At 42.6% G+C, this 27,955-nt stretch overlaps 1 protein-coding gene across 1 annotated transcript in view; it reads right to left on the minus strand.

The window, feature by feature from the left end:
• Positions 1-7,339: 7,339 nt before the first annotated feature.
• The window catches only part of ACTN2 (actinin, alpha 2), a 104,307-nt gene continuing 83,691 nt past the window's right edge, over positions 7,340-27,955 (minus strand). The window contains exons 13-21 of the mRNA XM_006872001.1: positions 25,839-25,947; positions 22,991-23,131; positions 20,375-20,557; positions 15,174-15,308; positions 14,108-14,287; positions 13,363-13,509; positions 11,113-11,178; positions 9,689-9,847; positions 7,340-7,878 (exon numbers count right to left, since the gene is read on the minus strand). Of these exons, the coding sequence (XP_006872063.1) occupies positions 7,720-7,878; positions 9,689-9,847; positions 11,113-11,178; positions 13,363-13,509; positions 14,108-14,287; positions 15,174-15,308; positions 20,375-20,557; positions 22,991-23,131; positions 25,839-25,947 (1,279 nt within the window). The 3' untranslated portion in view covers positions 7,340-7,719. The remainder of the gene's footprint in view (positions 7,879-9,688; positions 9,848-11,112; positions 11,179-13,362; positions 13,510-14,107; positions 14,288-15,173; positions 15,309-20,374; positions 20,558-22,990; positions 23,132-25,838; positions 25,948-27,955) is intronic.

The raw sequence follows: 27,955 nt of genomic DNA on the forward strand, positions 1-27,955 counted from the left end.
ATTGACTAAGTGGCAGCATTGATGGGCTCAAGTGTGGCAACAATAGTGAGGTTGGCCCAGGACCGGGCAGTGTTTCGCTCTGTTGTGCGTAAGGTTGCTATGAGTTGGCACCAACTTGATAGCACCTAATAACAACAACAACCTGGTGGCCACTTCCTCTAAGCAGGGCTGTCTACTCACAAAGTGACATTCTGCAGAGGTGGCAGCATCCATAGTAGGCAGCCGTCAACCAGTTTTCACCACTCAGGGATGGCAAGGAAAGAGAATCTGGGTATTATTCAAGAGTGCCAATATGGACAACAAAAAACAAAAGCTATACAATGTGAAATAAAAAGAGCCAATTTTGAGTTCTGGAGTAAGATGGCAGAATAAACAGACACACTGAGCCGACTCTCTGCAATAAAGATATGAGAGACAGAGTGAATCAGATACAGATGATGACTCTGGAGACCTGAGCATTAGCGGATAAGATAGGAAGGTGGATTGACTGCTGGTTGGAAGAGGAAGCTGTACAGGACAGTGAGAGAGAAGAGAAACACATGGACTGTAGACTGGTATGTAATGGTGCAGCCATCTTGAGCTTTTGCTGATGGCTTTGGGTGTGCAACCTGCAGGCCCAGGACTTGGCTGGAGGTTGGTAGCAAGAAGATGTAGTTCTCCCTTGTGCCCTTCTGGTAGCCAAGGGAATGACCAGTCTCTGCTCTCACCAACCCAGAGGTCAGTGCACCCTTCCTGCACAGCCTCTGCCCTGCCTAAGATCAGATGCCAGACATAATGCCCTTGCTTCTGGAGGTGGGTGGACCCACCATGAACTACTCTATACCTACAGTGAATCAACTGTGTGCACACTTCCAGTTTCTACCACATACACCAGGAGACAAGTGGTAAGTACCTGAGGACACACCAATTTACAATCATCAACCAAATATAAATACAATACCACAATGTCTCAGAGAAAACAGACAACATGATGAAACACAACGCTGCCACTCCTTGTCACCCCATGATGGGCTGGAGAAGGTTGTGTCATAGGGTTTTCACTAGCTGATATTTATTTAGAAGTAAAGTGCCAGGCAAGAGGGGTGCCGATAAGGGATCCCCCAACATAGTATTTCAAATTATCCCTTTGTTTGGAGCCTTGGGAGATTTTACACTCAAAGCATCTTAGTAAGATTCAGATTATCAAATTATACCTTTGTTTGAAGCCTTGGGAGATTTTACACTCAAAGCACTTAATAAGATTCAGAATGGGTGAAGCGTGCAATTTTCAAGGACACCCATGGGATATTAGAAAGGTATTCTTATGGAAGTTGAAGACCTACGGATGCATTCAAGCAATACATCTTCATGTTGTTGTTAAGTGCCGTCACCGTTGAGTTGGTTCTGACCCAGAGTGACCCTGTATAGGATTTCCAAGGAGCAGCTAGTGAGCTTGAACTGTCGACCTTGAGGTTCCTGCCGTCTTTGCAGTCCAATGCATTAACCCACAGCATCACACCAGGACTCCTCATCTTTATGTAGCCCTTGGGAATCTTCATGTATCTCTGTGCATGTGATCTCCAATTCAAAGACCATTGCCTTGAATTATGATCAGTTTTCATTCAATTTTCTTTTCTTTTTGTTGCTGTGGAGAATCTGTAGCCGTTTTCATTTTTTCCCTCCTTTCTCCTGTCATTGACCTGGTATTTCCTCATCTCTGTGAAGGCTAGTCAGTAATTTTCACACTCACACAAGCATACAAAGTTGTTCATTCTGTGACTTACACCTACTGTGTGTGGGTCCTGCCTTCAGGGATCTCACTGCCTAACAGTGAAGGCCGGCTCAGCTCATCGTCGCTGGCTTAAAGGAGGCCTCAGAATAAGACAAGCTCTGGATGGAGAGACCAACCCCATGAAGCTGGACTAGGTTAGGGGAAACCCCACAAAGGAGGAGACATCTGAACTAGACCTGGAAGGGTGGACCCGCTGGAGAGAGGCCAAAAACCACTCCAACACCTAATATATGTGAAACAACTGTGGACAACCGGAAGTATGGGGTACAGTTGGGAATAGTGACCAAAGAGGAGGCGGCTAGTGGCCTACTGGCCCTCATTTGCATTAGTACAGTAGTTTCTTTGCATTTGTTTGCATTTATCATTAGCAACAGACAGAGAGCAGAGTCCTGTGGTACAGAAAGATAATGTTAGATGGAATAGAACAATGCGTCTAGACACAACATTCTAATCTAGAAAACGAATATAGAAGATGGTGTCTTCCCACCACCCACCTCCCAAATATTCTGATTTCAGTTGTCTGGGGTGGAGTCCAGGCATCAAGAATTAAAAAAATCATCCTTGGTGAAATCTAATGTGTACCTGATTTGAGGATCAGGAGTGGGGCAAGTTGAGACAGGGCAGGGGTAAGGAACACTCTGGGCAATGCTATATGGAGAAACCCTTTTGTTTTACGGCACCATGAAGCCTTTGGAATTCTGGATGGTGTAAATTGTTCACGCATCCTGCCACTAAGCAAAAGGAGGTCTGAGCCCATCCAGAGGTGCCTCGAAGAAAAGCCTGGCAATTTACTTCTGAAAAATCAGCTGCTGAAAACCCTATGGTGGACAGGTTTCCGTGGTGATTCTAGACTACGACACACACAAGCTGGCAGAGACTACAGATTTGTTTTTGCCTGTTTTCTTTCCTGAATGAAGGGTTTCAGCCCTTAGGAACAGACCTGGAGGAGAAGAGATAAGACCAAAGGTAAGGTTGTTGTTGTTGTTGTTGTTAAGTGCTATGGAGTCGGTTCTGACTCATAGCGACCCTGCACAGGGTTTCCGAGGCTGTAAATCTTTACAGGAGCAGAACGCCTCATTTTTCTCCCGTGGAACCGCTGGTAGTTTCGAACTGTTGACCTTGTGGTTCACAGCCCGATTTGTAACCACTACGCTACCAGAGCTCCTTGTGGATGTACCGAAATGATTTTAATCTAATTCCGAAAAAGCTAGATTTCATTTGGACGTACCAGTCACCCAGCTAATTTTGAAATTATACAATCAGATGCTCGTCATGAGAGAATTTCATTAAGCATGAGCTAAAATGTGTTCTCCAAATCTAGTATGCATAGAATCTCTTCTTTCCTTCTACAAATACTATTCAGAGCGAAGCTTCGTTTCCTTTCTGTTGTCTTGAAAAGACCCATTTTGCTTGGTTATGTGTCTGGGGTTTCCCAGAAGTTCAGTCACACAACAATGTCGACATTTCTTCTGCACTAGTGCCATGGGTTGCTTTTAAATGGCCCTTCCAGGCATGGTTTTGTAACTCACCCAATCTTTCTGTGGGATTATGCAGAAAAGGTGCTTGTGGACCACCAAGGTGATTGGACAGCTTGTTGGGGTGGAGCCAGGCAAAAATATAAGGAACCTTAATGGGGGATTGGTCAGTTTTGCCATCCCACGAGGCTTAAAAAAGAGCCAATCCTAGAGCAGAGGGGGACCTCACTACCACCAAGAAAGAAGGGCTGGAAGCCCAGGGTCCCCGCACTGAGAACTTTCTAGACCCAGGAGACAGAGAGCTGTAACCCTGGAGATAGCACAGAACAGCGAGACATTGCGCAAGCGCAATAGAGAACCAGCCACAGCAGAACAGTGGGCTTCCCAGCTGACATTGCAGGAGACTCGCTGGTGGAGTGGGGTGCCCCCAGGTACGGACTGCTGGAGCTGAAGAGCTTTGTGACCCTTGCTTGAACAGGGCAAAAGCTGGGCCAAAGTGCTGAGGGCCAGAGAGAAGAGGCTGTCCTGACTGAAGAATGGTATCCTGGGTAGTGTCTGATTCTCAATTGTAGCCTGTTACCTCCCTAATTGGAGTCCTGGTGTGGCACTGTGGGTTAATATGCCACTCCGCAAAGCCGTTTGTACTGCAAGGTCAGCAGTTCAAGCTCACCAGCTGCTCCTTGGAAACCCTATACAGGGGCGCTATGGGTAGGAACCAACTCGACAGCACTTCACAACAACAACCTCCCTTATTAAGCCCCATAGCTGTATGATCTATGAGCTCAGTGTGGCCATTGCAACCAATTATTGAGCCTGACAGAGAAGCAGAGTGCCCCAGGAAGGACAGCTGGTGTCAGAGTTGGTAAAACGGTTGTAGGATTGATATGTCTGACTGCCACCTCTTAACGAATCAGCTTGATGCTGATGGTGATTCTCTCTCCCCTCATGAAGTTAGAGGTCAGGTGGCCTGTCTGGGCCGTTCTTACCTCTGCCACCATTTTACCAATGAGGACGTCTGAACTGTTGTGGAGGTAACTTCTAAAAGACATAAAGGCCACGCAGGACTCCCCAGCTAGGCTTGCTCCTTTAAATCACAACCACTCCCAGTCCCCAGATTGAAATGGATGGTGGTATGTAAACGGCTTAGAGATTGAGCTATTAACAAATTCAAAAGCAAAAGTCTCCTGCTTCCCTCTGGTGTGAACTTGCTTCAGGCAGGGCAGTGTAATCTCCATGCACTTGAGAAAGCTCAAGGACCAACTGGGCACACTCAGTGTCTCTTGGCAGATCCCCGAGGAGAAGCAAGGGTGAGTCCTGTTCATTCCTAGCAACTTCTTCATAAAATACATTTCTGGCTTTGAATCCTTTAAACTTTGCTCCCTGTAAACTTACTAGTTGTACAGAAGTCATCGTATTTCATGAGCAGGTGTATAGCCACAAATGCCAAGTCAAATGTGCTGATCTAAATCTCAGTTTTTGTCACCATTTATATATTTCCAGCTAGATGGAGCATGGTCATTCACGTTGCCTTATTGTTAGCCTTCCTGCAAGGGTTCCTCTAATGAATTAATGGATGATTTTAGACTTTTTGATTACTGATGATCCTTTCATTTCCTTATAATCCAGTGGTTCTCAACTGGGATTATAGAATCTTCCATGAAGCTTTTTAAAAAATTCAGAAGTGTAGGCCTAACCCCAGACCTTCACAGCATGAAACTCTGGGATGGTGGTTGGGAATGCATACATTTCTAGCTATCTACCGGAGATTCCAAAGTGATCTCCTGCTTAAGAATTCCTTCCTTATCCATTTCTCACTCACCTCTAATTGGGTCAAACCTAATTCACCCAGCTCAAATCCAACCTCCACCCAACAATGATAGAGAGCTGCTATCAAGTTAGCTTTGGCTCCTGGCGACCTCATGTCCAAGAGAATGAAATGTTGTCCGACCGTGCTCCGTCTCCGCAGCTACTGTTGTTGCTCCACATCAGTCTGCTGCTGCGGCTCTTGTGACAGTCCTTGCCCTGTTGGCCCTCTACCTCCCCAAACATGATGTCATCAAGTAACTGATCCCTCCTGATTATGTGCCCCAAACAAGTGAATTGGAGAATGTTCTGTTCTGAGTCACAGGGTTTTCAGAAGTAGATCACCAGGCCTTTCTTCCTACTGTCTTAGTTTGAACGCTCCACTAAAACCTGTCACCCATGATGATCCTGTAAGTATTTGAAATACTGGCGGTATAGCTTCTAGCATCACAACAACACACAACCACTGCAGTGTTGAACAATACTGGTCTCTAATTCTTTAAGAGGAGCAAATCCTAACTCAAAGAAAAGTTTTCAAATAGGATGGAGATTTTCAATGAGGAAGTTTGTTCGTGGTTAACCAGAGAAGAGGGTTATTCTTTGAGATAATAAAAACAAGGATTCTTTTTCTTTTACAAATTAACTTTAATTGATCATTCAAGTTCAGAAATAGAAATAACTGCTAAAATGGAAGTATAAACATGTTTTTCAGAGTTTATTTCCTTTCATCATTTATTAGCAGATAATATCGATCCATTCTCTTGCCTGAATGTTGATAGAAATGAAAAAATTTGGTAGATGAGCTTAGATCATCTTAAAAATTCCACTAATCCTCCTGGTAGCCTCAAAGGAAGAACAACTTTCAGGTTTTTCTGTGATGTTTATGGTTGGAGTATAGCACCTGCTTGAAATAAAACAGTTCTGAGCGTTCATTTCAATGTCACCTCAAAAGTGTTGGCATTAAACTCAAATAGTTCAGACAGTTGGAACCTATCAACTACATTGGATAAAAATATGTAAAGGTCAAAGGGTCTAAATGGGCCGATGCAGTCAAAGTGTCACATTATCAGTTATAAATAGAAAATATCACATTCCCAACTGTTAGTTGTTATTGTTGTTGTTAAGTGCCTTTGAGTCGGTTCCGACCCATAGCGACCCTGTACAGGGTTTCCGAGGGTGTAAATCCTTACGGGAGTAGAACTCTATAAAAGTCTGAGGAGACAGACTGTAGGTAATAAACACGTGACTTTTTCTAGTAACACTTTAATTCTTGTTTGCAACAGCTTTTGTTTGTTTATAATTCACTTCCTGATCATTAAAGACTCAAATATAAAAAGAATTCCTGCTTCATTCCCTCCAAGCTGTCAGCAAGATGGGAAAACAGAGGGGAGAGTAGGGCATTCGGCAGCAGAAGCAGAGAAGTTAATGAACGCTCAACTGATGAAGACAAGGGTGTGGTGCACACATGCCTCCTGCCTCGAATGTGGAGCCGATCGTGGATTTAGACAAAGGTAGGAGCAGACTGGGTACTTGTTAGGAACCCTCAAACCACAGCTGACCTCAGACTGAGAGCAAATACAAGTATCCTACTCAAATGAATTTGTCCAAAAACGAGATAAAATTTCTATAATGAAAGAACTTACCTCTATTGCTATTGAGAATTAGTCCTTTCTGACTAGCCCTCATTTATTTAAGTTCTCTTCTGCTTTCTCCTTAATAGATAATAAAACAAAAGGCAGAAAGGAGAAGTTCTGTCTGGAGAGCTATAAGCAGACTGGTTTCTGCCTGGTTTCCTGTTATGAATCGTTACTATTGAAACCTGTTTATTTAAATTAGAAAACAAACAAAACAACAGCACACTTACAACTGGGAACCAGCGCTTAACAAGCTCTAGAAGAAATCTGAAAACCTGGAATCAAAAAATATTCCTAGAAAAACTAATTTTACCTAGCAACTTCATCTTCCTCTCTGGCAAGTAAACTGACTACAGTGTTTCCCCGTTTCCCTGTGTTAGGGAGTAAGTAAGGCATCAAAATCCACTACATGGACTACCTAGCTCAATAACAAAGAGCTGCCTACAACCTCTATTTTAAAACGCTGAAGGACTAAGAGACCTTCTACATAATCTGTTTCTATTCCCTCCCTGTAAGCTCCATCTCACAGATTCAAGTAATGAAACTACAGTACCATTTATATTTAAATAAAGCTACTCTTTGGCTAGGCAAGAAAATAAACACTGATGTCCCAAATATATCCCCTAAGGAAAATCACATAGTTTTTAAAAACCACGTATTTACCGATTTGTGATTTTTTTTTTCCCCTGATCTCTAATTTTGGATATTTTGGATTTTCACATTTTTCACTTTTGTTCTGTCTCTACATCCTCCTAGCTTCATATTACTCAAGTAGTTTGGTTTGTTAAATCAAAGAAACAAACACACCTGATATTTCAATGCAATTCACTAAAAATTAATAAACCTATTTATGAAGCATCCTATGGCATGTACTATAGAAAGTTCACTGTAACCATGTTATATTGTTGACAATTACTGAGCTCCAAAATTCATTTTTACCCCATCTTAAAAATGCTTGTCAAAGTTTTCAGAAAACCAACTGTGACTTCAGCTTTTATTGTGTTCTGCTGGGATCAAGGGTTACAGAACCTTAGGATCACAGATCGCTTTCCCCATAGAGTGCAGATGAGAAGGCTGCATAATCCAGGGCGCCGGGCACGCTGCCTGGGCCGGAGTAGGCAGGCATCCTCTTGATGCAGTACTGGGCTTGATCCGGAGGCAGCTCACGACGCAGTTCGTCTGCCAGGATGTATGGCTGGAAAAAAGCACGCAAAATTAATTCCCCAAAACATCAGAACACTAAAGCTTTTGAGATGAACACATTTCTTGCATTTGTTTAGTATTCTTTTGAAAAAAAGGGCTCAAGGTAGGGAGTCTAATAGGTAGGGTGCCAGAAAACCAGTAAAAATGTGCCTTTATGATTCCTGTTTTTACCAGCAGGTAAAAATAAAGGCACATGTAGCACAATCATCAGTGTCTCCCAAGCCGAGACAGAATGTGAGTGAGAAATATTATGACCCATCTCATATCGGAGAGGTCTAAGGACAAAGGAGCAGGTAGCTGAGAACACAGGGATATCTAGCTCAGCACAAGGGATGCGCTTATTTTAAAAGTGTGCGTGCCCATGAACATCTGTCTCCACAACTCTGAGACCAGAACTAGCTGTAGATTGTGCCTGGCTACCACTACCAACTGCTTTGAAAAGGATCACGTTAAAGGCTCCAGATAGAGAGGGAGACAACGTGGAACAAAATGCAAAATGAGGAAAAAAGACTGGGTTTACTAGTTAGAAAGAGACTGGAGGAACCTGAAACTATGGCCCTTGGCCACCCTGCAGATCTGGAATGGAACTCGCCTTCATGGTCCAATTTTCAACCAAGCGCTGGACACGTATATAGGGGGGACAACAACACTGGTGATGTATGAATGGTCAGCCATTCAAGATCAAAAGGGCACCATTTACCTGGGGATAAGGGTCAGAGGGGTTGGGAAGGAGCGTGGAATGGGAATAGGAACTGCAGAAAGCAGACCAGCTGTTGTTACCTGAAGAGGGTTACCACCATTGAGATGAACCAAACTGTGTGATTTGTTGGATGTAAAACTGATGATCTCTGGAAACCTTCATTCCACTCACAATAAAAAGTTTCAAAAAAAACCCAAAAACAAGGTGTATGTGCTTTTAGAATATGGGATCATTTTCCTGCTGTGCTTACTACAAACTAGAAGTATACTGTCACTGAAGAATACCACTCTTGAAAACAGATAAAACACATTTAACAATGGAACGTGGTATTTTGTCAAATGTCCAATGAGAAATTAGACAATTCTGGTAAGGCAGAGTGGTTGGTAAGTGTCAAAATAAGTCAATCACAAGTAGCATGTTATGATTTATAGTAGTAGAACTGTGTTCGAGGGTGGCATGAGCCATTACTTTTGTCTTCTAAACCAGCCGAGTGCTTTCCCCTCAGACCTCACAGTCAATGATCCAGACACGTTGTTTTGTCTACTTCTTTTAGGGCAATAACCACAGATCTGTGATGGGTTTTCGGATTCTCACTTCTTTGTTTCCCTCTCAGCTAGCACATAGAATAAAAGAGTAATATCTTAAATTGAATTTATACATACTGAGATGTGCTTATTGTTTTGGGAGTGAAAATCAAAAATTCTGAAGTTGCAATTAAGCTCCTACTTAATTTCTAGGCTATGCATACTAAAGAGCTTGCCAACTGTTAAAATGACTGAATGGTTATACTGAACTTTGCTCCAGTGATGAGTCACAAAGCCGAGGCCACAGATCCTATGAGAAAGTTCCTGGTTTCAAGCGTAACACATACCTTATTGGTCTCTGCTAGAAAACTCAAATGTTCCTTTTATAAAACACCAACACCAGGAAGAGAAGGTGAATTTTCTCTCTTCTGGGACAGTGACTGGGATGTTTATGCACCACTTTCTGAAATTTGTGCTGATGTTGGGCCAGGTGCACTAGCGGGACAAGGCCTTTACTTGTGAAGGGGTTCCTATGTTAGAATGAGCTGGGACCCTCATGCTCAAAGAGGCGCACGCACCTTGTCGGAAGCCAGGATTCGGAAGGAGGCGATGACCTGCTCGGCGGTGTCGGTGTCAGCGGTCTCCCTCGTCATGAAGTCAATGAAGGACTGGAAGGTCACAGTGCCTTGTCCGTTGGGGTCAACGAGGGTCATGATGCGGGCAAACTCAGCTTCACCCTGAGGCAAGGTTACAAAGAAGCCTGTCCTTCAACAACACACAATGACCAACAAGGTGGTGGTTCTTATTCTTTTACTAACTGACACACAAGTTCCTTTTTGTTAAAAAATTTAAATATGCCCTATGGGTAGTTCGGGCATTTACAAGCAGTTACCACGATTAACAGCTAACTGAAATGTTGGATGCCTGAGTCTGCCCAGTGGTGTAGCAGAAGAAAGGTCTGGCAATCAACTTATGAAAAAGCAGCCATTGAGAATCCTATGGAGCAGAGTTCAAGTCTGAAACACACACATGGGTTCACCAAGAGTCAGTATATACTTAATGGTAATGGGTATATTTCCTTTGCGAGAAACTCCCCTAATGAGTGATGTAAGTTTTATTGCCATCAAAGAACTTTAAGGCAGTGCAGCAGCAAACCAGAGCATCCTTCTCTCTTAGGACCCATGCTGCATTTGTTAATGTGATTTCGGAAGAGGGATTCAGAGCTCGTTGGGCCTTTTCTGAGACTGCAACTGAGAATTGCTAAATAGAACAAGCCTGTTTAGACATTGGCTCTAATGCTTTGATTTGAAAGGTCAGAAAGGGCTCAAAGCAACTCTTGTTCAATATATGCATTGTTGAGAAGCAGAAATATGGAGGTGCGCTGGGACTAATACAGCCCAAGGGGAAAGAGGCACTCTTCTTGGCTGATTTATTAGAAGAGACATTTGTCCTTAAAATATTAACAAAACAACCCCACTGACACTAAGCTCACCGGGACTCAGAATGACCCTACATAGGCTGTCCCAGACTTAGAGCTTTACGGAAGCACCTAGATTCATCTTTCTCCTACAGAGGAGCTGTTGGGTTTGGACCACCACCTCGTAGGCAGCAGTCCAACACCTAACCCACTAGGGCTCCATCTAGCACATTCAGGAAAAAAATGTGAAAAGTCATTAGGAGACTACAAACTAATGAATTGTACACTTTAAATGTGTGACTTGTGAAGTACATGAATTAGATTTCAATAAAGGAGTTTTCAAAAGTCACTAGAAAGAATCTGACCAATTACTGAACAAAATTCTATCTTCTGACTGCAAAATTATTTGTATAGAGTATCAGGTGGTTCGATCTTTAGAAATTATCTTCCTATCCAATGAAAACAGATCATTTCTAAATGTACTACAGTACTATGAAAAATACTTCAGGCTATTTATTTCTTAAAATATAAAGTTACTTTCAAGGCAATGTCAAATCTTTAGTAAAGTCTGAATTTCTGTCATACCAGATCATAACCCATGGAAATTAGGCAGGCTCTGAAATCTTCATGATCCATCAGGCCATTCTTCCTCTGTGACAAAAAGAGAGAGCAAGGAAGGTGAATGCGAGTGACAGCACTTGATAAAGTTAGCAGAGCACCAAGACCAAAATCCAGTCAGAGAGGTGTCGCATGAAGCTGGGTCGAGACCACGAGGGTCGTCACCGAATTATAGGGCAGATGGAGCCAATACAATACAGGATGCCACAAAACGGCTTCTTAAAAATGAACAAAGACCGGAGGCAGGGGGCTAAGACTAGACAAAAACTCAAGCAGACTATCTCACGCTATGGAAACAGCTAGTCAGGAGGTAACTGCTGCCGCCTAGTGAGGGCTGAACACACCGTAAATGTTCTGAGAGACTGTAATGCTCTCTTGGCATGTTTGTAAAATTCCCCAAAGATGATGGCTTTCCTAGTGCACTCACACAATGGGAAAGCTATTCTGCAACCACTTCTGGGCTGTTGGGTCAGACTGAGTGGCAAGCTCAGCCTCATCTGAAAATCCAGTGAGGGTCTGCAGAGGAAGAAGACTACCGCTTTCACAGCTGAGAAATGGCTAAGTCGGGGAACACAGCAGCCTAAACCCTGCCGAAACAGATGAGTTCACACATGTCCCTAGATATGATGGGATGGGTATGGCTTGAGGATTTTGAAGGGCTGGTTTAGGTTCAAGCATAAAAATAAATTAAAGGATAAGAAAAACACTTAGACTGGCTAAACTGATTATTAAATGAAAGTTATTTTCTGGTGTTTTCATTTGCACGTGTAGTTGTTGTTAAGTGCCATTGAGTCAGTTCCGACTCATGGCAACCCTATATAGGGTATCCAAGGAGCGGCTGGTGAGCTTGAACCACCGATCTTGCGGTTCAATCCAACCTTACAATCCAGTGCATTAACCCACAGCACCACACCAGGACTCCACGTAGTAGTCTGCCCCAAAGCTAACATACGAGGTCTTAACATCAATTTCATCTGCTACCACCTGCTACCACCGTGTTTAACCCTCAGCTACTCCCCTCCCTCCTCAGCAGCACTCAAGAATACTCAGTATTCTCAGCTGGCTTCCTGCAGTGTTCCCTATTTTGTTCTGAATGTAGTAACTCCCTAAGATCTGGGCCCCATCTCTTCCCACTCACCAGCATTTCTTCCCTCACGCCCACAATCATGTGGTGACTCCCACAGGTTCAGCCTTAAACTCGGGATGGTTTTAACTGCCCAGGCACCTATTGGCTGCAACGGCTCCTTAGCTCTGACTCACTCGAACCCCTTTCCTGTGTTCTCAGAGTTTGAGATTTCCATGCCATTTAAAACTTATCTCCTCTACCTTATATCTCCTATCATACCAAGTTCTGTCAGATTTCTGTCTTAGCTAAATCTCTTTGGGGAATTTTACAAACGGGTCAAGAGAGCACTACAATAATTATAGCATGTTTCTGAATATTAAAGTTGTAATGAAACCACGTAACATCAATAGCTAACTCTGTATGTCATTATTTTTCATGCCTCAGTTAGCTCCCTGACCAGAAGACCATTGTCGAAACGTTTATCTGGCTGGTCTAGTATGATGGCTAATTATAGGAAGCATCTACTGATATTTGTAAAACGCTAAACAGGTTCCCATACAAAGTAATGTAGAGTCCTGGTATGGTGCTGTGGGATAAAGCCCTGGACCATAAGGTCAGTTTGAACCACAAACGGGTCCAACTTAAAGCAACCCTGTTTAGGGTTTCCGAGGAGTAATTGGTGGGTTTGAACTTCCAACCTTGTGGTTTGAAGTCCAGTGCTGATCCTATAGTGCCACATCAGGAGTCCAAATTTTAATTGAGGGTGGAAGGGGAGGGGTTTAAAAAGTTCATGGAAAAATTCCATTTTTCTACAAAATTTTTGAAGTCTCTTCATATGTAATTCTTTGGAAAATGACTGAAATTCATCAACCACTTTTTGTTAAGGATACACTTTCACTTAGAACAAATCCAGCGTTGATATCAACATCAAATATTTACTACCCTATTAAGGGGTAAGTATAAAACGACTTCATGTCACCATGAGCAACATGTGGTCTTCCAAAGAATGTCTCATTTTTGTGGCTCTTTTCCTTTGGCATTGACAAGTACCCTGTTGCCTTGAAAGTAGTTTTGGAAACACCATGACAACATGAATATCAGCGGATGCATTTTAAAGGCTGACTTTCCAATCACTAGAGAAAATTCTGTACCCTGTCAAAGTGGTTGAAGGAGGCTCTGAACTCATTCATCTGCTCCTGGGTGATGCCCTTAGCATCTCGTGTGAGGATCTGGGTCTCCACTTCATTGATGGTTCTGGCGATGGTTGTCAGCAGCAACTCCCATCCAACGCGAATGTGCTACCAGGAAAAAGAGGAACTAGTCAAGTCTGGGCTCTTTCAGCACATTAATTTTGCCTCTCCATTTTCATAACAAGAAAACTGACCTGAAAGGATATAAGTAGAGCTTACTATAAGACTTCCCGCACACTTTTTAAATTCTACTTTCCCACTTTTTGCAAGATTCTATCGTAGGAAATACTCAGAAAGTTGCATCACAATTGTCACTGGATTAGTATATTCTTGTCATTAAAATGTGTTTTCTATGTATCAGGTAGAAGGATGGACCCTGGAGTGTACCCGATGGCTTTTGGGAGATCAAACTCGGAAAAACTAGAGAAAAAGCAACTTTTGCCCAATTGGTGACACTTTTGCTGTGAAAGTGTAATGGATTCACTGGAGTGGTAATGATGTGGCTGCTGCTGAGGGTGGTTTCCACGTGTCTCCTGCATGACAGAATTCACAAAGCTTTATCACATACAGAGGAAAGGCTTACAGACCCCTAATTCCTATGCTTGTAGAACATAACAGGGACAAATACGAGACAAGGGTGTGGAAAAACCCACCCCGAAAAGGCAACGAAGTGACAGGCAGCTAGAGGAGAAATCCAAGCCTGTACCTCCATCGTGTAGTTAGTGTGCTTGTTGTCAAAGACCAGAGCCTCCTGGATGAGCTGGTGATCGCCCTCGAGCTTGTCAATGTTGTTCTTATAGTTGACGATGTTGTGCTCGTACTGCTTCAGCTGGTTCATCTGGTCTTCCAGGGCTCCCGTGATCTGGATGGAGCTCCGGGCAATCTCCTGACAGACGGAACGGGAGACAGGGGGACAAAGTCAGTAAGCCGTTAAGCTAACGATGTGGGTGCCATTGTTCCTTTATTCAGGTACTAAGCTGGCCATGGGCAGCAGCAAAGTTGCTTGGATCATCTCAGACGGAACGGGAACCAGGAATGTATCACAAAAGCAGCATGGTCTGGGTCTAGTCTAGTCAGCATAAAGCATGGGAAAAAGTCAACCAAGACTCAAAACAGAGGAGCCAAGCAGGTAGGAAGGGAGTCACTTCAACCTTGCTGCACTGGGATGAAACGCCCTCGGTCAGCCGGACTCTGCTCCGGAGGGGGCAGTCATGTGACGCATGAATGGAGCTGTCACGTAGACCGCTGGGTACTTGCTCAATCACAAGATTTCATGTTTTTAGATGTTTTCCTCTTTTAACAGAAAAATGAATATTTGATCACCAGAAGGGAGATAAGGAGAGGACTAAGTGAACTTAATAAATGTCTCTTGGTGACAGGACAAACCCAGAAATCAGTGTCATTCAAAGATGACTTTGCCTTAAATAGTCTAAAAACGTGATGTATTTGTGATTCTCCACATGTTCTCGTTCGTTATGGAACGGCTAAAAATTCAGGTCAAAAACTGAGAAAGAGTTCTGTCATCTTTCTTAATAATAAAACAACCAGATCTCAGCAGAAAAACCCTGCCCTTTCCTCAGCATGCCCCTGTATCCCTTGTTAGACGTGTACACACACTCTCTAACAGTCAGGGATGGAAAAGAAAGCATAGCACTGACTATATCTATACATAACTACCAGAATCATCACACAAGAGGTGCCATTTACAAGCTGAGTGTACCGGGGGGGACTCTCAAGGCCTGTGAGATGCTCTCTGAAGGGCGCTGCCGTACCTCCATCTTGTTCTGGATCCAGGGCCCGATGGCGTTGGCCTGCCCAGCAAACTGGCGCCGCAATCGCTCATTAGCATGCTGGCGAGCCAGTTCCTCTTGCAGGGACTGGTCCCGAACTGGCACGAGCTGCTTCACCTGTCAGCCCAATGACAACACAGGAGAGAGACCAATGACAATGAAAATCCAAATCCAGCCCAATGACAACACAGGCATGACCATGGGAGGAGGTCACAGTCCAAGAGGAGGGGAGCAGAGAGGTCAGGGGAGGAGTTAGAAAGAAGGGGTAAGAAGAGAGAGCAGAAAGGACAAGAAGGAAATGGAAGAACTGGGGAGGAGGAAGCTGACATTTGCCAAGCCTGCTCTATGAGACAGCACTTCATAGGCAGTGTCTAAGCTTTCAGTACAAGCTTGGCCCTCCCCAGGAACCCATAATTCTGGCTCTTCACCACTCTTCCAGCACATCTACCTTGCTGTCTGCTTAGCCCAGGTTCTAAAGCACATGAGTCTTGCTTCAAAATATTACCAAGTATCCCTCCTCCAAAGAACAGGAGAGCTCAGTGGAGTGTTGACTGCCACCTAGAGTCACCTAGTGTAGCTGGAAGCCTGAAGACACCAAGGCTGAGGATTCCTCCAGCCAGGGGCTCTCAGCCTGCAGCCCCTGTCCTGTGGGGGCCTGGTCTAGAGTGCAGAGGGTTAGTGAACGCAGAGGAGGGGGAAATGACATCTTTACTTACACTGTCTCTAGTTGAAATTTACAAATACTTGACATGAAAAGAAATTTCTTCTAAGAATGAAACAAAAAAGCTCAAATGATCCCATTTTGACTATACAATCTATAGGCAGTTTCCCAAAATTCTACAGGGCGAAAATTAGTAGGAATACGTTAGCTCCCCAGATACAGTTTTCAAAGCAATTTTTCTGCATTTAAAATGCACATGTTTGGGGGACTGTTGATCTCTGTTGTGAACATTCTGAAATGAAGTACTTATAGGCAAGATGATTCTATCAAATTTTCAGCTGGGATTCTAAGAACTGTCTCCCTTATGGTATTATCATAACCTGTACTACTAGTTTTTGCCAATATTTACGAAGTTCTCTTCCTTAAGGAAATTAATCTCTATTTTCTTTCCCCACAAACAGTAGAAGCTGTTGAACGGCAACATATCTCATCTGTGAAATGAGAAGTACATTTGGGATGAATGAAAATTCTGATCGTGACACAGATTTGGACAGCTACTCGAATTCCCCAAGGAAGCCGAGTATCTTCTTATGGGGATGGAAAACCTGGAAATAGAGACTGCTGATGCTCACAGTTCAATTTCTATACAAAGTAATGGTGAACCAACCTTCAGAAAGCCTGTTATAGTAACCATCTGAGGTACAGTCAATGTTTCATGACAGCAAATGAGTGCTGCTTTGTTGTTGTTGCTAGGTGTTGTCCAGTCGGTTCCAACTCATAGCGACTTTATGTACAACAGAACGGAACACTGCCCAGTCCTGCACCATCCTCACAAACATTGTTACACTTGGCTCATTGCTGCTGCCACTGTGTCAAGCCATCTTGTTGGGGGAGAGTCTTCCTCTTTTTTGCTGTACCTCCTCCACTTTGTCAAGCATGATGTCCTTCTCTAAGGGCTGGTCTCTCCTGATAATATGTCCAAAGTATGAGAGATGAAGTTTCGCCAACATCGCATTCTGGCTGTACTTCTTCTTCTAACAACTCTTCAGACAGTCCATGGTACTTTTAATATCCTCCTCCAACATCATTGCTCAAATGCATCAATTCTTCTATGGTCTTCCTTACTCATCATCCAACTTTCACAAGCATATGAGGCTATTGAAAGTACCATGGCTTGGGTCAGACACACCTTAGTCCTCAACTGATGTCTTTGCTGTTGAACACATTAAAGAAGTTTTGTGCAACAGATTTGCCTAATGCAATGCGTCATTTGATTTTCTTGACTGCTGCTTTCATGAGTATTGATAGTAGATCCAAGCAAAATAAAGTCTTTGACAATGTCAATCTTTTCTCCATTTATCATGAAGTTATTTATTGGCCCATTTGTGAAGATTCTTGTTTTCTTTATGCTGAGGTGCAACCCATATTGAAAGCAGGGTCTTTGATCTTCATCAGTAATTTAAGTCCACTTACACTTTCAGCAAGCAAGGTTATATCATCTGCATATCACAGGTTGTTAATGAGTCTTTCTCCAATCCTGATGCCAGGTTCTTCTTCATATAATACAGCTTCTTGGATTATTTGCTCAGCATACAGATTGAGTAAGTGTGGTGAAATAATATAATCCTGGCACACACCTTTCTAGATTCTAAACCATTCAGTATTCCCTTGTTCTGTTTGAAGAACTACCTCTTGGTCTATGTACAGGGTCCTCATGAACATAAGTACCCATTCTTTGCAATGTTGTCCACAGCTTGTCATGATTCACACATTCAAAAGCCTTTATGTAGTCAATAAAGCACATGTAGACATCTTTCTTGTATTCTCTGCTTTCAGCCAAGATCAATATGACATCAGCAATGATATCCCTTCCATGTCGTGGTCTGAATCTGGCTTGAACCTCTGTCTGCTGCTGCTGTACAGTGCCATTGAGTTGATTCCGACCCATAGCACCCTGTATAGGGTTTCTGAGGAGCAGCTGGTGAGCTTGAACTGCTGACCTTGCAGTTCAAATGGCTTTGTAGTCTGGCGCATTAACCCATAGTGCCACACCAGGAATCTCTGGCAGTTCCCTATTAATGTACATTGCAGCCATTTTTCAATTATCTTTAGCAAAATTTTACTTGCATGTGATGTTAATGATATTGTTCGATGATTTCTGCGTTCCGTTGGGTCACTTCTCTTTAGAATGGGCACAAATACGGATCTCTTCCAATCAGTTGACCAGGTAGCTGTCTTCCAGATTTCTTGGCAGAGATGAGTGAGTGCCTCCAGTGCTGCTTCAGTCTGTTCCCATGCCCTCCTGGTACCCAGGATAATGGCCAGTCCATGGCCTTGCCAACTTCTTGGCCAGTAACACTCTGTCTTGCACAGCCTCTACTGTGCCTGGGACCAGGCGTCAGGCACAGACTGCTTCAGTTTGTTGAAACATTTAAATTTCATCAATTCCCAGAGCCTTGTTCTTTGCCTTCAGTGCACCTTGGGCTTCTTCCTTTAGTACCATTGGCTCTTGATCATATGCTACTTCTAGAAATGGCTGAACACCAACCATTTCTTTTTGGTAAAGTCTTCTTTTGATGTTTTCTGCATTATTCAATATTTTGCCCATAGAATCCTTCCCAATTAGAAGTCAAGACTTGAATTTCTCCTTCAAGAGAAGAAGAGTGCGCTGGAGGCACTCACTCATCTCTGCCAAGAAATTTGGAAGACAGCTAACTGGCCAACTGATTGGAAGCTTGAGAAATGCTGAGTGTGTTCTTCCCTTTTGGTTTTCTAACTCCAGGTCTTTATACATTTCATTATAATACTTGACTATGTCTTCTCAAGCTGCCCTTTGAAATTTTCTGTTCAGTTCTTTTCCCTCCTTATTTCTTCCATTTGCTTTAGCATAAATATGCTGGAGAGTAAGTTTTAGAGTCTCTTCCGATAGCCATTTTGGTTTTTTCCTTCTTTCTTGTCTCCTTAATGACCTTTTGCATTCTTCCTGTATGAGGTTCTTGATGTCATCCCACAACTCTTCTGGTCTTAGGCCTTTAGTGTCTAATGCATCAACTCCTCTAAGCGCCCACCTTGTTCCATTTGGCCTGGAGTTCATCCCCCGTGATTGTGTTGTTTGGGTTGCTCATGCTGATTCGGATGGTGCAGTTCTGAATCACCTTCTTCACTGTGTTCTGGATAACAGAGATGCATCATGTTTCTCCATCTGCCTCCGGCAATGTGGACTTGAACTGCTCGTGGGCAGCAAGCAGACTCTAAGTGCTACTCCGTGATGTGCATGGAAACATTATTAGTATTAATGCACAATGAATCTGATGTATCATATTGTACAGTATATTAAAGATGTTTTACATTGAAAGTTTAATGTTTTTTATACATAGAAAGGTATACTATACATATTATATATTCACTATATACCAAGACAAACATCTGACTAACTGATGTTAGATATGAACTATACCTAACTGGTCTGACTTTCATACAAATTCAACTTACAGACAGATCTCGGAAAGAATTTGCTTATAATTTGGGGACTGTGTGTAATGTATTGATGCTACTGAAGTGTACCAGGATAAGTCAAAAGGTATTGCTATGAAATCATAGAAACCTTTATAAAACAAAAATATAAAGATGTGAAACTACTGTTTATTGACAAAACCTCCACCTAGGACTCGACACTTCTGAAGGTAATGTTGCCATCTTTCTAACCCTTCCTTGAAAAACTCTGTGTTCTTTGATTTGTTGTTGTTGTTAAGTGCCGTCGAGTCAGTTCTGACTCACAACAGCCCTATGTAGGGTTTCCAAGGAGCAGCTTGTAGGTTTGAACTGTCGACATTGTAGTTAACAATCCAGTGCTTATCCTACAGTGCTACACCAGGACTCCAAGTCAAAATGTCAGTATTGGCATCCTCGAGGGAGTCAAATAGTGTTTCTTATAAATGCTCTTTGAGTTTGGGGAGCAAACCAATGTCTGAAAGGGTGAGATCAGTGCTGTAAGGCGGAGAGAAGAAGGTTCCCAATGATATTCTCACAGGACAGACCCTGCTACCTTCAAAGAATGATCATGCACAATACATTCTTGGTAGAAATTTCCAGTTGTTTTTTATCTCAACCATGTCGTTTTTAAATTTTTGGCCTATGAAGCCTAATGATCACCCTGTGTCCTTCAAGAAAATATGTCAAGATTATGCCTGTAGAATCAAAGATAAAGTGCCATAATCTTCTGAGCTGACCTCTTTGCCTTTTATCTAGCTGGCCCAGCAGATCCCTTTGAAAGCTATTCTTTTGATTGGATCTTGTATGAAGGCACTCTAATGAGACTCAGACAAGTGTATTTATTATTGAGAGAACTTGTCTGCAGCCATCCATTGGCCACAAAGACATGTTTAAACACATTCTGTTTGGGATCAACCATATATGTATGAACTGGAGCCCTAGCAGCAATATTTTTGGACTTATCCTGGCACATGTCAAAATGGCAGAAGTTTATGTCCTATACAGCAGCTCCAATCCTGGGGGTGCCCACCTTGTCCCACTTAGCCCGGAGTTCATCCATGGTGACAGTGCTGTAGGGATTGCTCGAGCTGACGCGGATGTGGTAGCTCTGGATGACTTTCTCTACTTCGTTCTGGATAGCTGCAATCGACTGTCTCTCTCCATCCGCCTCTGGCAATGTGGCCTTGAACTGCTCATGGGCCGTAATCAGACTCTAAAACAGGGATACAAGTCAAGAAAAATGGCTCAGACATTAGTGTTCATTTTGGAAGCTTCTATGCTCCCCTTTGCACACATGAGGACATACTTTCAGAAGTCTCTGGAGGAAAACATTCTGGAAGTTTTAGTAAAGTGATCGCATGAGCAGAAGTCAAGTTCCTTGAAAATGGAAAGAAGACATCAAGATGACTATTCAGCAAGACTGAATTAATGTCTATTTGGAGTCCCAGTATGGCGCTGTAGGATATGCACTGGACTGCTAACCAAAATGATGGGAGTTCAAAGCCTTGGAGACTGACTCAATTGTACTTCACAACAATATCTATTTAATTGGTGAATATTAATCTAGTCTTCAAAAATGAATTTTTAAAAAAGGTTTGCTTTTATTATTTCTGGCCCCCAACTATTGTTTACTCTCCACTAACAAGGTGCACTAGTGGGTAAGCACTGGGTTCCCAACCATCAGCCACTGCACACAAGAAAGATGCAGCCGTCTGCTTCCATAAGGATTTGCAGCCTGTGGGACCCCCAGGGGTAGCTGTACTTTGTCATATGGGGTCGATATGCATCAGAAACAGCTCAGCAGCTATGGGTGCGGGAGTAATGCCACTAACGATGGAACTAAAGTCGGCTTCTGCTTCCAAATGACCACTTCCACATTTGTAGTTCTACAAAAAGAACATCTGCTCCTTTTATACCTTCAGGCAGCAAGGAAACACATTCGAGTCTTTAAAAGAGGAAAGGCCACAGAAACCTACACTGTCCTAGGAGACTCTGGAAAACATATATTTATCAAACCTACACTTTAGACCAAATGTGTAAAGCAGCCACCCTTAAAATTCCGCTGCAGAAAGACCCGACTGCCACTTTCAACTGAGAGGGTCACGCTGCCACAGAGGAGCTGCTGACAGTCCTTTCACTAAATGAGGACACAACTTTGTGCATTGAGTGTGGCTTTCAAGGAAGTCTTAAGTATTTCAAAATGGAAACAGCTACTACCCTGGATGTAAGAGGGCATGCAAGAAACACCATCTGAACTACCTTCAGTACACTATTGCAGTCTTTAAGACATCATTTCCCTATGAGTTAATGCGCCAGACTGCAAATTAATTTGAACCGTAAGGTCAGCGGTTCAAGCTCACCAGATGTTCCTTGGAAACCCTATACAAGGTCTCTGTGGATCAGCACGGTCTTGGTGACACTTCACAACAACAACATGCACATGTGCAGGATGGTGCAGTGGCTTCATATGACAAGCCCTGAACCACAAGGTCGGTGATTTGAGCCCAATAGTCACTGTGCAGGAGAAAGATGAGGCTTTCTGTGCCCACAAAGATTTATAGCCTAGGAAATCCTATACAGGGTCCCTATGAGTCAGAACCACTCAGTGGCACTTAACACCATGCCCAGGTACAAATCCTTCCAGGCTATTTTTGTAAGGAAGGTATGGGTCAAATCTCAAGCTTCGTTATTTTCTTTATTATTATTATTTTTGTTGTTTTAAAAGTTTTTATTGTGAATCATGTGATAGTTTACATGGGAGAACACCAGCTTTACATTCATCCTATCATATTTCGTTTTGTTGCAATGATTACTATCCCCTCTATGCATCATCAAACAACCAAAGGGTACACCCCACAGGCCTGCCCCCCGGCCGTCAGTCTTTATTATTTTTGACGACACATGTTTTACACAAAAAAGAATAAGAAGTATTTTCTGTTTATAATCTATAATACATCAAATTCATTGTGCAATGATCCCTAAATAAACTGAGTCCTGGCTGTTTGAGAGTTAACTCTCCTCCCTGCTGTGACTACTGATAAGTCTTGTTTACAACTTTGAAGCCCCAGAAGAAATGATAAGCAGAGCATTTTGGGTCAGTGGGAGGCAGAAGGTGCTAATTTATAACGTTTTTTAATGCTTTATGACCTAACAAGATGCTGTAGATCATGATAAACACAGATACACACACATTTTGCAAGCCAGTTAAGTCAGCAACCAGAAATCTTTAGCCTTTCCACCAATAATACCCCAAGTGTGTGGGTATGTATTTATCAATGATTCATCACTTTTTATTAAGGAACAGACATTTTTAGATGTGTTCCTCATAACTGGGTTGATATCAATTGGTTTGCAGCAAACAGTTGTTGGTGTTAAGTGCCATCGAGTCGATTCTGACACACAGAGACTCCGTATAGGGTTTCCAAGGAGTGGCTGGTGGGTTTGAACCACCAACCTCACAGTTCAAGCTGACTTTGTAGTCCAGTGTATTAAAGAGCAGTAAACACATTTTTAAGGTAGGGTTCAAATGTTAATTTGGGCTTTTTAGTCACATTTTTCTTAGTTAAAAATAAATAAAACAGAATTCAAGATTTAAATTCAAATCCTTTTCCAATGCAGTGTGAGTACAGCGTTGGAGCTCAGTTACCTGGATTTCTTCAATGCTGTGGACAATAAACATATCTTGCAGATCCTCCATCGCGCCTTCCATCCAGTTGTTGAAGGGAGCAGCTCTCTTGGCAAACTCCAGATGCAACTGATCGATGGTTTCTAGCAGCTTCTCAGTCCTCTAAAGATTAGTTAAAAGGAAGCAAGCATGATCATACGCAAAATACTAAAAAAAATGAAGATCCAAGTATATCTTCCCGAATAGTCTATTATTATCTGCCATTTTGTTAATGACAACTTTCCCATCAGTTGCATGTGTGTGCAAAAAGAGGAACTATGCTCAAATAATTAGACTAATGCCCTTCAGGCTTCACAAGTACCTTCTGAATCAAAGAGAACTGATTAACATCCAGCATAGTTTTATTTTTGGAAGGATGAATACTCTACTAAAAACAGACACAAAACCCCCCACCAAACCTATTATCAAGTTGATTCCCACTAATGAAGACCCCACCTGTTACACAGTAGAACTGAGCTCCATACGGATTTTCTTGCCTGCAGTCTTTACTTAAGCAGATCACCAGGCGTTTCTTCCAAGCTACTTCCAAGGTGGGTTCAAACAGCCAACCTTTAGGTAAGTGGTCAAATGCAAGCCATTTGCATTACCCAAGGACCTAAAGTGGAATCCTGGTGTGGCGCTGTGGGTTAATGCAAGGTTACTTTGAACTGCAAGGTCGGTGGTTCAAGCTCACCACTTGCTCTTCAGAAACCCTATAGAGGGTTGCTATGAGTTGGTACTGACTCGACAGCACTTCACAACAAGGACTTAAAGTATACTATACTCTACTTTAAAAAAAAAAAAAACACCCAAAACTGATAACCACATATGAAAGTAAGTCAAAAAGTGTTGCCACTAGGGTAAAAATTCATACATGCAGGAGTTTATTCCAAACAAAACATATTTAAACATGACTCTGTAATCCATGATGGGTGCAGACAAGTTCTCTCAGTAATATGTTGCCTCAGTCTCACTGTTGTTGTTGTTGTTGTTCTCAAGTGCCGTCAAGTCAGTTCCAACCCATAGTGATTCTGCATAGGGTTTCTGAGGAGCAGCTGGTGAGATCGAACTGCTGACTTTGTGGTTCAAACTGACTTTGCAGTCTAGTGCATTAACCCTCAGCGCCACACCAGGATTCCTAGTCTTATTAGGATGACTTTAAAAAAAAAAGGTCCAATCAAAACTTCTAAAGGTTATCTGCTGGGCTAATTATATTCAGGACAGAAGCCAGCTCAAAAGGTATGGCAACTGCTTTTTGGCATTCCAAAGTGATAATCTTGATAGATTTCCACCCCCTCCCACCCCCAAAAGATCAGTATAAATGATCCTGGGGCCTTAATAGAAAGAAGTTTTAAAGAAAACGGAAAACTGCCTTGGTGAGAAAAAGACCAGGAAAGTGGAGTTGAGGATTTTTATCCCATCATACCAATGCACCTGCTTATTCTTTGAGGATAGAAAGGGCTATCCTGGGAGAATTTTGTTGGTAAATCTTACTACATCTACGTTACAGCTTTGATCTTGCTAGTTATAATTTCTATTTGTTCCCCAAACTCAGAGAACATTTCAAAGGAACATGAGTTGAGTCCCTCAAGGATGCCAAAACTGCCATTTGATGCGGCATGAATCAAAGATGCAGCACAGAATTTTTCAGTGAAGCGTTCGAGGGAGGAAACACTGCCTTCAGAAGGGTATAGACCTAGATGGAGGAGAGGCCAACAAGCAATAGCTGTACATTTTGATATTTGTGTTTAATAAACATGCCTCTGATTTGCATCAACCCTTTTTGTCCTACCCTCCTCCAGCATAGGAAGTTGCTTCCAGCTCAAGTGGCACTTTATAACTAAAGGATAACGAGAAATTTGGACTCCCAGGGTGGGGCCAACAGTTAACATGCTTGGTTGTTACCAAAGGGTTGGAATTGCTTCAAGTCTACCCAGAGGATCTTGGGAAGAAGAGCCTGGTGGTTAACTTCTGAAATATCAGCCACTGAAAACTCTGGATAGTGAAAGTGGCCATACAACATGAAGAATGGAATCAATGTCACTACATTGAAAATGTTCTGGAGTTCATATATTCCCCATAATAAAAAAATAAAAAAATAAAAATTAATTGAAAAAGGAATGCGAGAGAGAATGCAAAGAAAATCCTGTGGAGCACAATTCTACTCTAACAACAGGGTCGCCGTGAGCTAGAATCAATTCTAAGCTAACTAGTATTGACAATAATAAACTCAGAGTATCTTCCTCATTTTCTAGCCACTGGTGTGCAGAGAAGTAGTTTATTTTTCCCAGAGCCCCATGCCTAGTGAAGACAAAAGACACCACAATTTATATTGTCCTTTCACTAGACTATATTCTCTGTTTACTAGATAATCTTTTAAATTATATGCATGTATACATAAATACATAAATATATGGTGCTGTAGGATCAGCACTGGACTGCGAACCACAAGGTTGGCAGTTCAAGCCCACCAGCTGCTCCTTGGAAACCCTATACAGGGATGCTATGAGTTGGAACCGACTCAACAGCACTTAACAACATCAACATATATAATACATATACATGCACATAATACCATTTGATGTTGTTATTAAGTGCCGTCAACCCAGTCCGGCCCATAGAGACCCTGTATAAGGTTTCTGAGGAGCAGCTGGTGAGCTCAAACTGCTGACCTTGTGGTTCAAACCACCTTTGCAGTCCAGCACATTAACCCACGGCACCACACCAGGACTCCATATAATATTACAGAAGAACATAAAAATAACTCATAAATAATTAAAGAGCCTCTATGAAGAGAGTTCACACCAACAGGCGTCTGACAAGACTTTACCTCCAGGGCCTCTCTTCTCTTCTGAGTAAGTGTCCCCAGTCGGTCCCACTGGTCACAGATCTTCTGGCACCGATCGTTGACATTCACAGCATCATGGTAGTCCAGCTCACTATCAAAAATAAAAATGAGGGTTAACCTTTCAAAATAAAATGAGGAGATACGGGTGTAAGCTCAAAATAAACACTTGGGGTTTTTAAGAGATGCGTCACAAAGAGAGAGTTGCCCCAAGCTAACTGGGCTTTTCTCTTGGCTGCAACGGTCAGACTCCTAGGCAGCGGCTAGGCAGCCGCAGCTTTAAATGGCCAAGTCCAGAGCAGAAAGAGGTATCTGCTTGCACTGCATTGCGCCCTTGGCTCTTTCCTTCCAAAGGACACTTGCCTCACTGGATGGGAGCATCATGTTCAGGAGAGGCGCCGCTATCCAGCACTAGAGGGGTTTCTACAACACAACACAATCTTTGCTTACAAGGCAAAGATGTTGAATCTAGTATTATTCCGCTAGTAAGAAAGGCAAGAACAGGGTGAATTCTCTCACCATTTGCTTTTCCTTACCAGACGTGTCTATACATCTGTCAGTTGCTGTCTGTCCAAAGCCTTTCTTCCTAGTCTATCTTAGTCAGGCAACTCTTTGTCAGTATCCTAGCAACACACAAGCTTGTGTGGACTGGGAATTGAACCTGGCTCTCCTTCATGGACGGTAAGGATTCTACACAGAACTACCACACCGATTCATGTCTATACATCCTGTATGGGATCTTTGTCAGGAGAAGTATTTTGAAGTTAGCATTAAAGCAAATTTTGACTAAAAGTTTAACCTAATTATTTCTAGGGATAAAGTTTGAATCCTGTAAAAATTTTAATCACCTGTGGGTTCATATTAAAAGCAAGACTCATGGAGGTTTAAAGACAGATACAGAAGACTCCTTCAAAAACAGCACAAGATAAAACAACTTTGATAGAATTCACTACCAAATACACTTCCTGGAAGCTTAAATTCATTGATTTCTTTCTACCTGAAATTAAGGCAATGGTTGTTCATTGCTTTTTTTAAAACCCTTTTCCATTAGTATTAAACGTGTCTTTATTTGATTTTACTGTTTTTATTACTGAATAAAGTAGACACATATGGCTGTTAGTTGATGGTTCTTTCAGCAGGCAAGAAGCTCCATGTCATTTAACTGGTTCCCAAGAGCAAACAACTGCTTTCTACACACACACACTCCTCACTAGCTTGAGATACTATGTGAAAAGCTACAGCTCTTCAAAGACTCTCAGTGCTGACAGCAGCTGGGACTGCCATGGTTATCTTTAGGGAAGGTTTGTCTCCTTTTACCCTCTAATTCACACACAAGAATGCTACACATAATGCAGAACTTGTTTTCTATGAACGTTGAGAAAGGCATAAAAGCTCTGACTGATTATTTTAGGAAAGGTAAGAAGGAAATTCATTAGTAGCAAGATGAGCACAGATTTTAATGCTCTATATTTGTTGTTGTTGTTGTTTGGTGCCATTGAGTCGATACCGACTCATAGCGACCCTATGCACAGCAGAACAAAACACTGCCCGACCCTGGGCCAGCCTCACTACTGTTGCTACACTTGAGCTCATCAATGTTGCCACTTGGCCAATCCATCTTTTTGGGGGTCTCTTTCTTTTTCTCTGACCCTCCACCTTACCAAACATGATATCCTTCTCCAGCGACTGGTCCCTCCTGACAAAATGTCCAAAGTATGAGAGACGAAGTTTGGCCATTCCTCTATATTAGGGGTGGGGAATGTCTGGACCTACCAAGGCAACCACAGTTCAAGCCATCAAGCCAGTTCTGACTCATAGTGGCCGTGTATAGGGTTTCCGAGGAGCGGCTGGTGAATTTGAACCACCAACCTTGCAGTCCAGTGCATTATCCACAACAGGACTCCAGCCATCACACTGTTGTTGTTGTTATGTGCCGTGGAGTTGGTTCCGACTCATAGCAACCCTATGTAGGTTTTCAAGGCTGTAATCTTTACGGGAGCAGAAAGCCTCATCTTTCTCCCATGGTACAGCTGGTAGTTTCGAACTGTTGACCATGAGATTAGCATCCTGATTCGTAACCACTATGCTACCAGAGCTCCTTC

The sequence above is a fragment of the Chrysochloris asiatica genome, unplaced genomic scaffold (assembly GCF_000296735.1).
Source record: "Chrysochloris asiatica unplaced genomic scaffold, ChrAsi1.0 scaffold00179, whole genome shotgun sequence".
NCBI lineage: Eukaryota > Metazoa > Chordata > Mammalia > Afrosoricida > Chrysochloridae > Chrysochloris > Chrysochloris asiatica.